The sequence below is a fragment of the Heterodontus francisci genome, chromosome 35, assembly GCF_036365525.1.
Source record: "Heterodontus francisci isolate sHetFra1 chromosome 35, sHetFra1.hap1, whole genome shotgun sequence".
NCBI lineage: Eukaryota > Metazoa > Chordata > Chondrichthyes > Heterodontiformes > Heterodontidae > Heterodontus > Heterodontus francisci.
In genome coordinates, this window is record NC_090405.1 from 37,418,827 (window position 1) to 37,431,433 (window position 12,607).

The 12,607-nt window shown below is 47.6% G+C and overlaps 1 protein-coding gene across 3 annotated transcripts in view; it reads left to right on the plus strand.

The window, feature by feature from the left end:
* LOC137350617 (AP-3 complex subunit beta-2) overlaps nucleotides 1-12,607 on the plus strand; it is a 197,088-nt gene that overhangs the window by 165,005 nt on the left and 19,476 nt on the right. For all 3 annotated transcript variants that reach the window (XM_068015359.1, XM_068015360.1, XM_068015358.1), the window contains 6 exons: nucleotides 344-506; nucleotides 2,027-2,102; nucleotides 4,653-4,762; nucleotides 8,212-8,443; nucleotides 9,080-9,164; nucleotides 11,297-11,394. In XM_068015359.1, the coding sequence (XP_067871460.1) occupies nucleotides 344-506; nucleotides 2,027-2,102; nucleotides 4,653-4,762; nucleotides 8,212-8,443; nucleotides 9,080-9,164; nucleotides 11,297-11,394 (764 nt within the window). The remainder of the gene's footprint in view (nucleotides 1-343; nucleotides 507-2,026; nucleotides 2,103-4,652; nucleotides 4,763-8,211; nucleotides 8,444-9,079; nucleotides 9,165-11,296; nucleotides 11,395-12,607) is intronic.

A 12,607-nucleotide genomic window follows, 5' to 3' on the forward strand; every position in this document is an offset into this window, starting at 1 on the left:
TAACATTGCAAGTCGATGACCTTTTGTCAGGCCTTTTGTTCTGACGAAAGGTCATCAGTCTGAAACGTTAACTCTGTTTCTCTCTCCACAGATGCCGCCGAGTATTTCCAGCATTTTCTGTTTTCATTACAGATTTCCAGCATCTGCAGTATTTTGCTTTCATAGAAGTGCAGGTTATTGTTGTTAAAGATTGATCTTCTGTGATAAACTCTGTGACTCATATTGATCAGAGCTCTCGTCTGATCTCTGAACTGGGACTCAATCCTGTGATCCTTTTAGGGTGTGTGTGAACCTCGGTGACGGGAGGATGGATAACCTCTGTTTACCTTGATGTGTTTGTCAGTGGGCAAAGTGAAGGGGAAGAGAAGACGGCGAGGAAACGGAAAGACGAGGAAGAATCGAGTTCCTCCTCCTCTTCTGAGGACAGCTCATCTGAGAACAGCTCATCAGAGTCGGAGTCAGAGGAAGACTCTGAATTGGACACCAGTAAAAAGAGCAGGAAGAAGGTGAGCCAGTTAAGAGTTTGTTTTGGTTGAGATGCATTGAAAGGATGCAGTAAGCTGGCTGGTGGTTCAAATACAGGACTAACCCATAAGTCAAGAGTTCAAATCCCACTATGGTAAGCTATGAAATTGAATTCAGTAAATCTGGTAAATTGAGTGCTGGTGCCAAAGAACGACCATGGAAGTTTCTAGAATGTTCTGAACATCCACTTTGGTCATTAATGTCTGTAAAACGGACCTGCTACAAGGTCGGTCCACACGGGTGCCACTTTGAGGTGAATTTCTGCTCTTCCGCCGTTACATCAGGAAAGTGGCCATGGAAATCTCTGGTGTATCCAGTGGACAGGTAGGGCAACCCTGGGCTGAAATTTACCCCTTAGTACCTTCAGCCCAAATAGGGATGGCCAACAAATATTATCTGTTAGGATCACTTGCATCTCAAGAGTAAATTGGAAAAAAGAATTGTCCTACTCAGGCTCCAATCATCCACCACACATACCCAAATTGTCCCCTTTCCCATTGGGCCCTTCGCCTCCCTACTCCCTTCAAAGATACACTTTGATTTTACTGTAGTTTGGATACTTCCATTGGACTTGTCATTGCTTCCAAAGTCTGCTTTTAGGGCTAAGGGCCTAATTGTCCCCTGGCTTTGAGCAGATTACAGTTGGCAGGAGCTTGCCAGTCCTCGGCTGGTTCAAATTTCACTTGAGTTGGGCCCGTGTAGGACTGGTGGGAACGACAACAGCAGAATCTTGCATTTATATAGCACCTTTAACTGTAAAATGTATCAACGGGCTTCGTAGGAGCAGTATCAGACAAAACGTGACAGTGGCATTCCTGAATGTTCTCAGTGCAGTCAGTGGAAAGATACCATAACCTGGCTTGGGCGGGTTCAGTCATTGGGGTGGGGCCCACTTAACTTTGGGTTCCTGCCTCTGATTCCCATCCACCAAGACTTAATTAGGATTTGAGGCGATGCGTACACATCTGCCCACATGTGTCATCCAGTGTAACCACTTGTTTTGGTGAGGAAGGGGTTAAATGAACAATCTGGTGTAGGCAAACCTCAGGATTCAAAACGTGGCAGCATTTGACTTTTTAAAAAGATTCTTAGGCCAACAAAGCATGGCCGTTCATTCCACGACCCCCCCCCCGACCCCCCCTCAGCATTCCGAGTGCCTCACCATAACTCCTCCCTCCCAATCCCCCTACCTGAGGTGGAACAGCCCAGTTGCATCATAAATGGCTCAAGCACCCGTCAACAGCATGCATCTTGGGAAATTAGTGTACTCTGCACATGCTCAGACCCGACAATCCAAATTCAGCACCCCAAATCTAGGCCAAAAATATCAAGTTCGGACCCAGGGTTTTGAGAAAAGCTGATGAATGGTGCATGATGTGGGAGGGAGGAGTAGCTGAAAATGGAAAACAGGAACATTAAACGCAAACAAGTAAAACCTGAAACTCTCATTGGCCTTCTTTTTTTTGCAGATGACATGCCTCAATATTTTCTTTTCTTTCAGTCTTCCACGACTAAACCACAACCTCGAGGACTTGAGACTAAACAGAAGGAGATCTCCCTTCTTGATCTGGATGACTGTAAGTCCTTTGCGTTCAATAGTTACAAGAATAGAAGGCGGTAAAATTATTCCAAACTGTCCCTGTTGAACCCATTCCTTTGAAACTCTGAAGACACTTCGGATCTCTAGGTTATTAAATGAACTGTATTGAAATGACTCTGCTTGCTGCCAGATGTGCGCATGCAAAGCTGACGCCAAAATGCTCGATTTTGACCTCATTCCGCTAGTTAGGAACGGGGCAGTAGCGGCTCGAAGGTTGCATTTCTCCCTACAGCGCTGTCGCCATGGCTGCCATTTTCCTGGGGCCTCTGCATGGGTGTCTTAGGTACTTGCCTGTTTCAGATGGGATACGCTCATTGGGGTCCTATGATGCTGCTCCTTCAGCATAGACCAGCCGTATAAACTGCAGGTTGCTCAGGAAAGGGTATGTTTTTGAGGGGGGGGGGGTGCGGAGGGGAGGGTTTGAAGATTTTTGTGGGGACAGAAGGAGCCCGAATACTTCTAACTGTTCCCACAATTTCTTTTTGCTTCACTCCTGAACGAGCAATCAGCCCGTCAGCCCATTTCCCATCCCCCCCAGGCTCAGAAATAATTCCTATCGACTGCCAGGCTATTGAGAAGGGATTTGGGATTGTTTTTAATTGATTCTCAGGATCTGGGCAACTCCATCAAGGCCACACTTTCTGCTTCTCCCTATGACTATTTGGATTGCAACAAGCTCCTCAGAGTCATTTGACTATTTTGAAGGAATTGCTTTGATCTGAAGCTGCCTGAATTTAGTCTAATTAACGGGGCACTTTGCTATATCTTAAATCATCTGCCCCGAACTCCGTGGGGTAAAGCATTTGATGTTCTGTTTAATGCAAGATCCAGGTACAGGACTTGGCAAAAGGATTCCTAGAATTTTAAAACATTTTATTGTTTTTGGAAAATGATGTGGCTATTCTAGATGTGTTCTGTTAGAGAGACTTGGCCTGTGGTGGTGTTCTTCTCCTGGGCTCGCGCTTCCACACACCCCACTGGGCTTGGGTCTTCCCTCCCCCTACCCCCCGCCCACTGTTCTATGCATTCAGGGGTTTCCTCCTTGGGCTCGGGACTTCCCCCTCCCCCCCAACCTCCTTCTGGGGCTTGGGGTTTGCCCTCCCTTTCCCCTGCTCTCTATAATGTGGTGGTTTTGTGATGGAGCTGTCCTTGGTACTGAAACATAGTGTTGTAGAGCAATATTGGACAGTTCCAAGTGATTAACTCTTGCTCATTCATGCAGCAACAATATTGACTTCTTGCTATGGATGTCTTTTTACATTTAGTTTTTAAATTTTGATACATTTTACCATTTTGATCACATGGTTTCCTTGATTTAACCATTTGTTGACTTCATTTTACTTGGAGCCATGTTTCGATTTAGATTTCCGGTCATGGGTATCATGTCGGGAGTTATCTTAGATACGTCAGTGCCGTTGTCGTGGCAGAGTCTTGCTGGGAGTTCCCGTGTGCAATTATGTCACACACAGGCCATGTGATTCCTTATAGCAGTAGAGGCAATGGGCAGAAAGGTCTCTCCAGAACCCTGTCTTACACCCATTCATGGCCAAGTTTGATGGTGACCTTGGGGGAGACCTGTCTTCCATCCCAACTACAGGAAGGTGTGCGGGGACTGCACGGCCAGGAATGGCTACAAATTTGGCTGTGGTCCAAAAACAAAAGAGACCACGGATGACCTCCTGGCTCCAAGATCTCTGGAGAGACCAAAAGAAACAAATCTTATTTAACCAATCGAGAGGGAGCATCACACAGTACGAATAGAACCTACTTGATTTTCCATCCATTAAAGGGAGAGAGAGGGCAGGCTCTGTAACAGAGGTGAGGACTTCCCGACCGATTTTCCTCCCTGCACTCTGCCACATGATGCAGGGTACCTGGGTGGGAAGACGGAAATTTAACACTGTGTGTTCTCCCAGAGACGTGGTTAAGAATAATGGGCAGAGATGTGACAGTGGGCCTGACCCTCAATGCAACTCGCACATGGTGATCACAAGTGGTACAGATTAGATTTTCTATTACATTTCTAAACCTGGAGTTTCTGCTCAATTAGCACAATTCAGCCAAAATTGACCAACCCAGTGTAAAAAGGTTTGCAGAATTTCAAGCGCGAATTGCATCCAGCGCAATTCGAATTTCCGTGATCTGTTGCGCTGGTTTAGCGGAAACTCAAACCTTCTAGTGTCCAGCTTATTGGGGATGCCTGCGGTAGTCTAATAGCCCTACTGGAACTCCCTGTGGGGAATCACTTAGCTCGTGCTCTGTGGCATTCTCCTGGTTGCCTTGCCAAGATCAGTAGCTGGGCGTGTGTTGTGGGGGGGGTGCGGGTGGTGTCACAGTTGTGAACATGAGTCCTGTAGCAGTATTGTCACACATCACTCGGCACTGCGTCAGTCAGATAGGGGCGCACGTTCAATTTGTCAGCACTGGAACGAGCTGATGTTTGTTGAGAGCTGTTGCATAGTTGTGAAAATTATCCGGAGTTATTGCTTCTGTTTCACCCCCTCCCACCCCTTTCGCTCTTTCACAGTCAGCTCACCCCCAGCCTTCCAGACCAGCCCCTCGCCCAACACATTGTCCAAGAGTCTCAATCTGGATCTGCAGGGACTGACATTGACTGACACAACCCTACCGTCCGAGGTGAGTGTCGTCGTACCTCGAGGGTCAGAGGGCTGGTGATTTAATTTCAGACGCTCACGAGCAGGATCCATTCTTCCCGCAACTTTTCTGTTGGCATTTTTGTTTAAGGCCAGTCTTCCTGTCGGCCTGGTTTCCAGTTGAATGTGTAGGGCTGAGTGGGAAGGAGGGGGTTTCGGAAAATCAGACAAGGAGCCCTTCCTCTGGCTATCCCGCTGGTTGCTGGTGCCTCTGTTGGCGGTGGCGAGAGATATTTAGAGCATCTGCCCAAGTGCTTCTTTAAATGATCCATTAATGACAGGAAGATAGTTGCATTTCTCTTCTATAAAATTAGAGCCAGTCCATTGAGGAGGGGAATCAGGAAACAATTTTTCACAGAGTGGTGGAAATCTGGAACTCTCTTCCCCCAAAAGACTGACAATGCTGGAGGACAATCAGCTTTCCGAGACTGAGATGGATAGATTTTTTTGGGATTAAGGGTAGCAAGGGATATATAGCAAAGGCAGGTTGTTCCAGGATTTAGAAGCTTCAGGCGGGATAGAGGGGGATGTAAAAGGGGTGGGGGAGTTGCATTACTGGTTAAGGAGAATATCACAGCTGTACTGTGGGAGGACACCTCGGAGGGGTCGTGCAGCGAGGCAATATGGGTGGAGCTCAGGAATAGGAAAGGTGCAGTCACGATGTTGGGGGTTTACTACAGGCCTCCCAACAGCCAGCGGGAGGTAGAGGAGCAGATATGTAGACAGATTTTGGAAAGATGTAAAGGTAACAGGGTTGTAGTGGTGGGTGATTTTAACTTCCCCTATATTGACTTAGTGCTAGGGGCTTGGATGGGGCAGAATTTGTAAGGAGCATCCAGGAGGGCTTCTTGAAACAATACGTAGATAGTCCAACTAGGGATGGAGCCGTACTGGACCTGGTATTGGGGAATGAGCCCGGCCAGGTGGTCGAAGTTTCAGTAGGGGAGCATTTCGGGAACAGTGACCATAATTCCGTAAGTTTTAAGGTACTTGTGGATAAGGATAAGAGTAGCCCTCGGGTGAAGTTGCTAAATTGGGGGAAGGCTAATTATGACAATATTAGGCAGGAACTGAAGAATTTAGATTGGGGGCGGCTATTTGAGGGTAAATCAACATCTGACATGTGGGAGTCTTTCAAACGTCAGTTGATTAGAATCCAGGACCAGCATATTCCTGTGAGGAAGATGGATAAATTTGGCAAGTTTCGGGAACTTTGGATAACGCGGGATATTGTGAGCCTAGTCAAAAAGAAAAAGGGAGCATTCGTAAGGGCTGGAAAACTAGGAACAGACGAATCCCTTGAGGGATATAAAGACAGTAGGAAGGAACTTAAGCAAGGAGTCAGGAGGGCTAAAAGGGGTTATGAGAAGTCATTGGCAAACAGGATTAAGGCTTTTTATACATATAAAAAGAGCAAGAGGGTAACCAGGGAAAGGGTTGGCCCACTCAAGGACAGAGAAGGGAATCTATGTGTGGAGCCAGAGGAAATGGGCGAGGTACTAAATGAGTACTTTGCATCAGTATTTACCAAAGAGAAGGACTTGGGGGATGATGAGCCTAGGGAAGGGAGTGCAGATAGTCTCAGTCATCTCATTATCGAAAAGGAGGAGGTGTTGAGTGTCTTGCAAAGCATTAAGGTAGATAAGTCCCCAGGGCCTGATGGGATCTACCCCAGAATACTGAGGGAGGCAAGGGAAGAAATTGCTGGGGCCTTGACAGAAATCTTTGCATCCTCATTGGCTACAGGCGAGGTCCCAGAGGACTGGAGAATAGCCAATGTTGTTCCTTTGTTTAAGAAGGGTAGCAAGGATAATCCAGGAAATTATAGGCAGGTGAGCCTTACATCAGTGGTAGGGAAATTATTAGAGAGGATTCTTCGGGACAGGATTTACTCCCATTTGGAAACAAATGGACTTATTAGCAAGAGGCAGCATGGTTTTGTGAAGGGGAGGTCATGTCTCACTAATTTGATTGAGTTTTTTGAGGAAGTGACAAAGATGATTGATGAAGGAAGGGCAGTGGATGTTATCTATATGGACTTCAGTAAAGCCTTTGACAAGGTCCCTCATGGCAGACTGGTACAAAAGGTGAAGTCACACAGGATCAGAGGTGAGCTGGCAAGATGGATACAGAACTGGCTCAGTCATAGAAAACAGAAGGTAGCAGTGGAAGGGTGCTTTTCTGAATGAAGGGATGTGACTAGTGGTGTTCCGCAGGGATCAGTGCTGGGACCTTTGCTCTTTGAAGTATATATAAATGATTTGGAGGAAAATGTAGCTGGTCTGATTAGTATGTTTGCGGATGACACAAAGGTTGGTGGAGTTGCGGATAATGATGAGGATTGTCAGAGGATACAGCAGGATATAGATCGGTTGGAGACTTGGGCGGAGAAATGGCAGATGGAGTTTAATCCGGACAAATGTGAGGTAATGCATTTTGGAAGGTCTAATGCAGGTGGGAAGTATACAGTAAATGGCAGAACCCTTGGGAGTATTGACAGGCAGAAAGAACTGGGCGTACAGGTCCACAGGTCACTGAAAGTGGCAACGCAAGTGGATAAGGTAGACAAGAAGGCATACGGCATGCTTGCCTTCATCGGTCGGGGCATAGAGTATAAAAATTGGCAAATCATGCTGCAGCTGTACAGAACTTTAGTTAGGCCACACTTAGAATATTGCATGCAATTCTGGTCGCCACACTACCAGAAGGACGTGGAGGCTTTGGAGAGGGTACAGAAGAGGTTTACCAGGATGTTGCCTGGTCTGGAGGGCATTAGCTATGAGGAGAGGTTGGATAAACTCGGATTGTTTTCATTGGAACGACGGAGGTGGAGGGGCGACATGTTAGAGGTTTACAAAGTTATGAGCGGCATGGACAGAGTGGATAGTCAGAAGCTTTTTCCCAGGGTGGAAGAGTCAGTTACCTGGGGACATAGGTTTAAGGTGAGAGGAGCAAAGTTTAGAGGGGATGTGCGAGGCAAGTTCTTTACACAGAGGGTGGTGAGTGCCTGGAACTTGTTGCCGGGGGAGGTGGTGGAAGCAGGTACCATAGAGACGTTTAAGATGCATCTTGACAAATACATGAATAGGATGGGAATAGAGAGATACGGACCCCGGAAGTGCAGAAGGTTTTAGTTTCGGCAGGCATCAAGATCGGCGCAGGCTTGGAGGGCCGAATGGCCTGTTCCTGTGCTGTACTATTCTTTGTTCTTTGTTCTAGTTGAGGTACAGATCAGCCATGATCTAATTGAATGGCAGAGCAGGCCCGAGGGGCTGAATGGCCTTCTCCTGTTCCGATGTTCTTGATTCTGTAGAGGGGACCGTGATCCAAACTCCTGCCTACAGCCGAGCTCCCTACCCCCGTCGAATCCCCAGACTGACAAATGCAGTGTGATGCCCCCATTCAGGTGCTGGTTGTTGTTGTCTGTTTCAGGTGTCGAGCCCCTCGGTCGGGGGAGGGAAAACTTATGAACTGCTGCACCGCATCACGGGGGAGGGGCTGTCAGTGGAGTACTACTTCAACAGACAGCCGTTCAGCCCGGACCAGGCCATGGTCTCTGTCCAGATGCAGTTCACCAATAACTCCGAAATGGAATTCAAAAGCCTCCGCATTGGCGATCCCAAGCTGCAGTCAGGAATGAGGATGCATGGATTCAAGGAGATTGGTAAGAGTCTGGGGAATGGGGAACGACGTCCCTCACTCAATGATAAAGGCAGAAAAATGCTGGAAAAATTCAGCAGATCTGGCAGCATCTGTGGGGCGAGAAACAGAGTTAACGTTTCAGGTCTGTGAGCGTTTGTCCTCTCTCACGGTCCTTTTTAGTCCCTTTCATTAATGCCCACACTCCCAAAAACCATTCCCTGGTGCAGTGGTTGAGAATGGAGGTAACTCCTTCAGATGTTCCAGTGGTGACTCTTCCATCAGTCATATTTGAAGATTGTCTATGCAACACACAATACTACAAGAGGTCCACTGGTGAATCGAGACTGATGGTGGATGTAAAATATCCCAAGGCACACGCAGAAGAGCAGGAGAGTGCTCCTTGGTGTTCTGGCCAATATTTATCCATCAATCAATGTCACTAAAGCAGATTGTCTGGTCATTATCAGATTGCTGTTTGTGGGAGCTTGCTGTGCACAAATTGGCTGCTGCATTTCCAACACTGAGTGACCACATTTCAGTCGTACTTTGGTTGAAAAGCACTTTGAGATGTCGTGAAAGGCTCAATAGAAATACAATTCGATTTTTCTTCTTTTGTTCCGTACCCACCCTGAGAAGACTGTGTTTCTCTTTTCAACAGCGACTCTGCTGCCTGGTGAGGTCGTCACGGATACGCTGGGCATCGACTTCTGTGATTCCACGCAAGCGGCCAACTTCCAGCTGTGGTGAGTGACGGGCACCGCGGTGGCCTGTGTCGTCAGAGCGGCACGTGTGGACCCTCGGCAGATCTCGGTGCGCACCGTCCACTGTGGGAAAATCCAAAAAAAAAAGCAAAACAACAACCTTTTCAACGCCGGGAATGCAGGGGGGAGAAAATGAAACAAAAGATCCAGAGCAGTTTCAAGAATTTATTGAGTTAGCGTTCACCCGATAATTCTTTAAACGAATCCCATTACCTGACTTTGTAAAGAACATAATGTACAGTTCCCTGCGCTGGGCTGTATGTGTAATGGATGTAAATGCATCTACTGCAAGTACAACAGGCAGACAGGCAGCAGTCCAGTAGGTAACACAGTATTATTAAAAATACAAGGCGACAGGTTACACGATTGCAGAGTTATTGGCTGATTCCGAATGCAGTGGAGCCAAAGTCTACTTGCCATGCTAAATGAAAGAGTTTGCATTTATACAGTGCCTTTAACTTTTTGTTATGACCAGGTGAGAAAGGGGCCTAGGGTTCCCTCCCAGCCTTCACCTGGTCTGACCGTAACAGGGTTTAATTTTAAACACAGTGTTTTTAGCTCCCCCTTAGTGAATCCTTGTTCATTAACTTCCAATTATAAGGCAAAGAAACTAGCCGAACAGGTTTTCTTAGGTTTAAAGAAAAAAGGTTGAACTTCATTAAACTTAAACTCTAATTTGGTTAACGCCTACGGATACGTAATGCGCTCACTCTAGCATGCATACGCGATACACTAATGCAGATAGAGACAGAAAAGAGCAGAAGAAATAAAGTGGAAAAGTTTGAGGCAATATCTGAAAATGGTTTTGGTTACTGTTCTTCGAGCTCGTTGTGGAGTCCTTGATTGTAGGGAGGTCTTGCTTTTCGTTAGGGCCCAGTATTCTTCTTAAATCTTGTTCAATATAGGAGACTTTTCTCTCTTGCGGTTCATTTGTCCTCAGTGGGTCCAGAGTCTTGTGAGAAACAGATTGGAGCAGCCAGGAGCGGTCTTCTCAAACTGGTCTCAAACTCTTTGTACAGTTCGGAAAAACCCAGGTTGCCACGCAGGTTAGTCATGTGACTAGCTGGTCTGTTTGTGGATTCTCTTGTCTTAGCCGACCCTGGAATGTCTCTTCTTACAGACAATACCTGGTGCTCGTTGTGGATTAAATTGGAGCAGGGAATAGCCCCTTTGTCCCTCTCATCACTGTCTGTTAGTATGCAAATGTTTTTTCCAGCCACAGCTGATCTGTTTAAACAAGTCATTTCCTTGTTCCAGCAACAGTTTAAAATCAATGTTCATATGACAAAATTAATATGCCTCATTCTTGGCAGGTGAGTCCCTGCATGACAAACTCCCTCAGGATGTCCCAGGACTGCCTTTGGTTTAGGGGTGTGTTTAATGACAGACAGGATGGCACAGCATATTAGAATACTGTCCTAGACCTGGGATACTGGAGAAATTTGGGCCATCTCACAGGACTAAAGTTCACTTTCTGATTCAGATGGTTGGTGTTGTTGGCTGTTGTTCCTACTGTGAGGTATGGAGCTGGAGAGTAACTTGGAGAGCTCTGAATCTTTGTCACTGTCAACGGTGGCATAGTGACTCCCCGCTTCCTTCCTGGATTGTGTTGGAACAGTCATAGTGGGTAAATGACCAACCTTTGGGTCAACATGGCCAGAGGTGTTAAACTGCAACTGCTTCCTGATGGGGAAACGATGACAGGACGTTAGGCTTTAATGGTAACATTACTGACCGTCCTGCAGCTAAGGCTAGGTCCAGGATGGAGGCTGGGGTGGGGTGGGCCTGGGGCTGGAGGGAGGACTAGAATGCAGGTTGGAGGGGGGGAAACCAGGGAATGGAGGCTGAGGTGGGGAGGCACAGGATGGAGGCTGGAAGGTGCCCAGAATGGGGACTAGCGAGGGACTGGGATGGAGGCTGTTGGCGAGGGGGTTGGGGGGGTGGTGTCCTATGATGGAGGCAGGGCGCAGAGTCTAGAGGTACGGCCCAGAACGGCGGGGGGGTGGGGGTGCTGGGCTCAGGGCCACCTTTGTCCAGATTAAAAGGTGACAGTCATTACTCAATGCCATTTGAGGTTGTTGTGGAATTGATGGTGTTTCTTGGTGTTTTTTCAGTTCTCAGACCAGGCAGTTTTATATGTCGATCCAGCCACCAGTGGGAGAGCTGATGATGCCCGTCTTCATGACTGAGAACTCTTTTAGAAAGGAACAAGGTGAGTGTCTCCAACACCCAGTCACTGCAAAGGAGGAGTCTTGATGCGTCAATGATTATTAATGCACTACACACCTTTTAATAAGCGATTGTCTCACACGTTTATCCAGCAAAACCTTTGGTCAAACTGCAATTCCAGATGTTCAATTCCTTTTATGATGAAGATGTGTGCTCTCCATATAGGAGGTTGGTCACTATCTCTGTTCTGCTTGTACTGTGAAACTCGTTTCTGATACCTCCGCTGTTACATCGAGGTTGTCTGAACTGTGAGGAGTGTGAACCCAACTGCCTGCCTGAACTCAGGATCTGTCACACTGATTTTATCCTAACTCTCCAGGCGGGAAACTCAAGGGGTTGGGTGGAATGCTAGCTTTACACCCTGCTTATAATTACTCTCCGTTTGACTTCATTGCTCCCAGTGTTTCCCTGCCCCACCTCTTGGGGGGAATTTTATCCTAGCGGTGGGGGGGTCTTGACGTCAGGAGAAACTGATGCCGAGATCCCTGCCTCGCCTCTTTTCCAGCAGGCTCGCCGAGTTTAGTGCCAATCAGGCACTTGGGTGGACAGTGGCAGGCCTTCCGTGGGATCAAGGACCCTGTCGCTGGAAGCCCCGCCTTTGGAGAACTGCCAGCCAATCAGAGGCCAGCAGCTGCAGCGCCACCACGTGGGCTGTGGCTGCTGCTGCTGGAGGTGACTGTACCGGAGACCAAGGAGCGTCCCTGGAGCCAGACCTCAGGTAGGTCAGAGCGGGAAGGGTCCCGTGTGTGGGGGAGTGGCGGGGAGGATGGGAGGGATGTGGTTAGGCAGCAAGGGCAGGAGGGTGGCCATTTACAGGCCTTCCCACCCCGGTCTAAATTTTGGCAGAGACGGGATGGTGGTGGGAACCACCCCCCCCTCCCTCCCCACCGCCGCCCTGGCCACCATCATCCCACACAATTTTATGCTTTCCCCCGTCTCCAGTCAGTTTATTAGTGAGGTCATGTTACTGTACTAGTAATCTAGAGAACTTGAGTTCAAACCTCACCACCAGTTTGCGAATTTGAATTCAGTTAAGAGAAAAACAAATCTGGAAATAAAAATCTGGCTGAGTAGAAGTGACCATGAAGCCAATTGGATTGTGGTTTTAAAAAAAAACACTGGTTCACCATTGTCCTTTTTTAGGCAATGAAATCTGCCGCCATTACCGAGTTTGGCCTACATGTGACTCCAGTGTG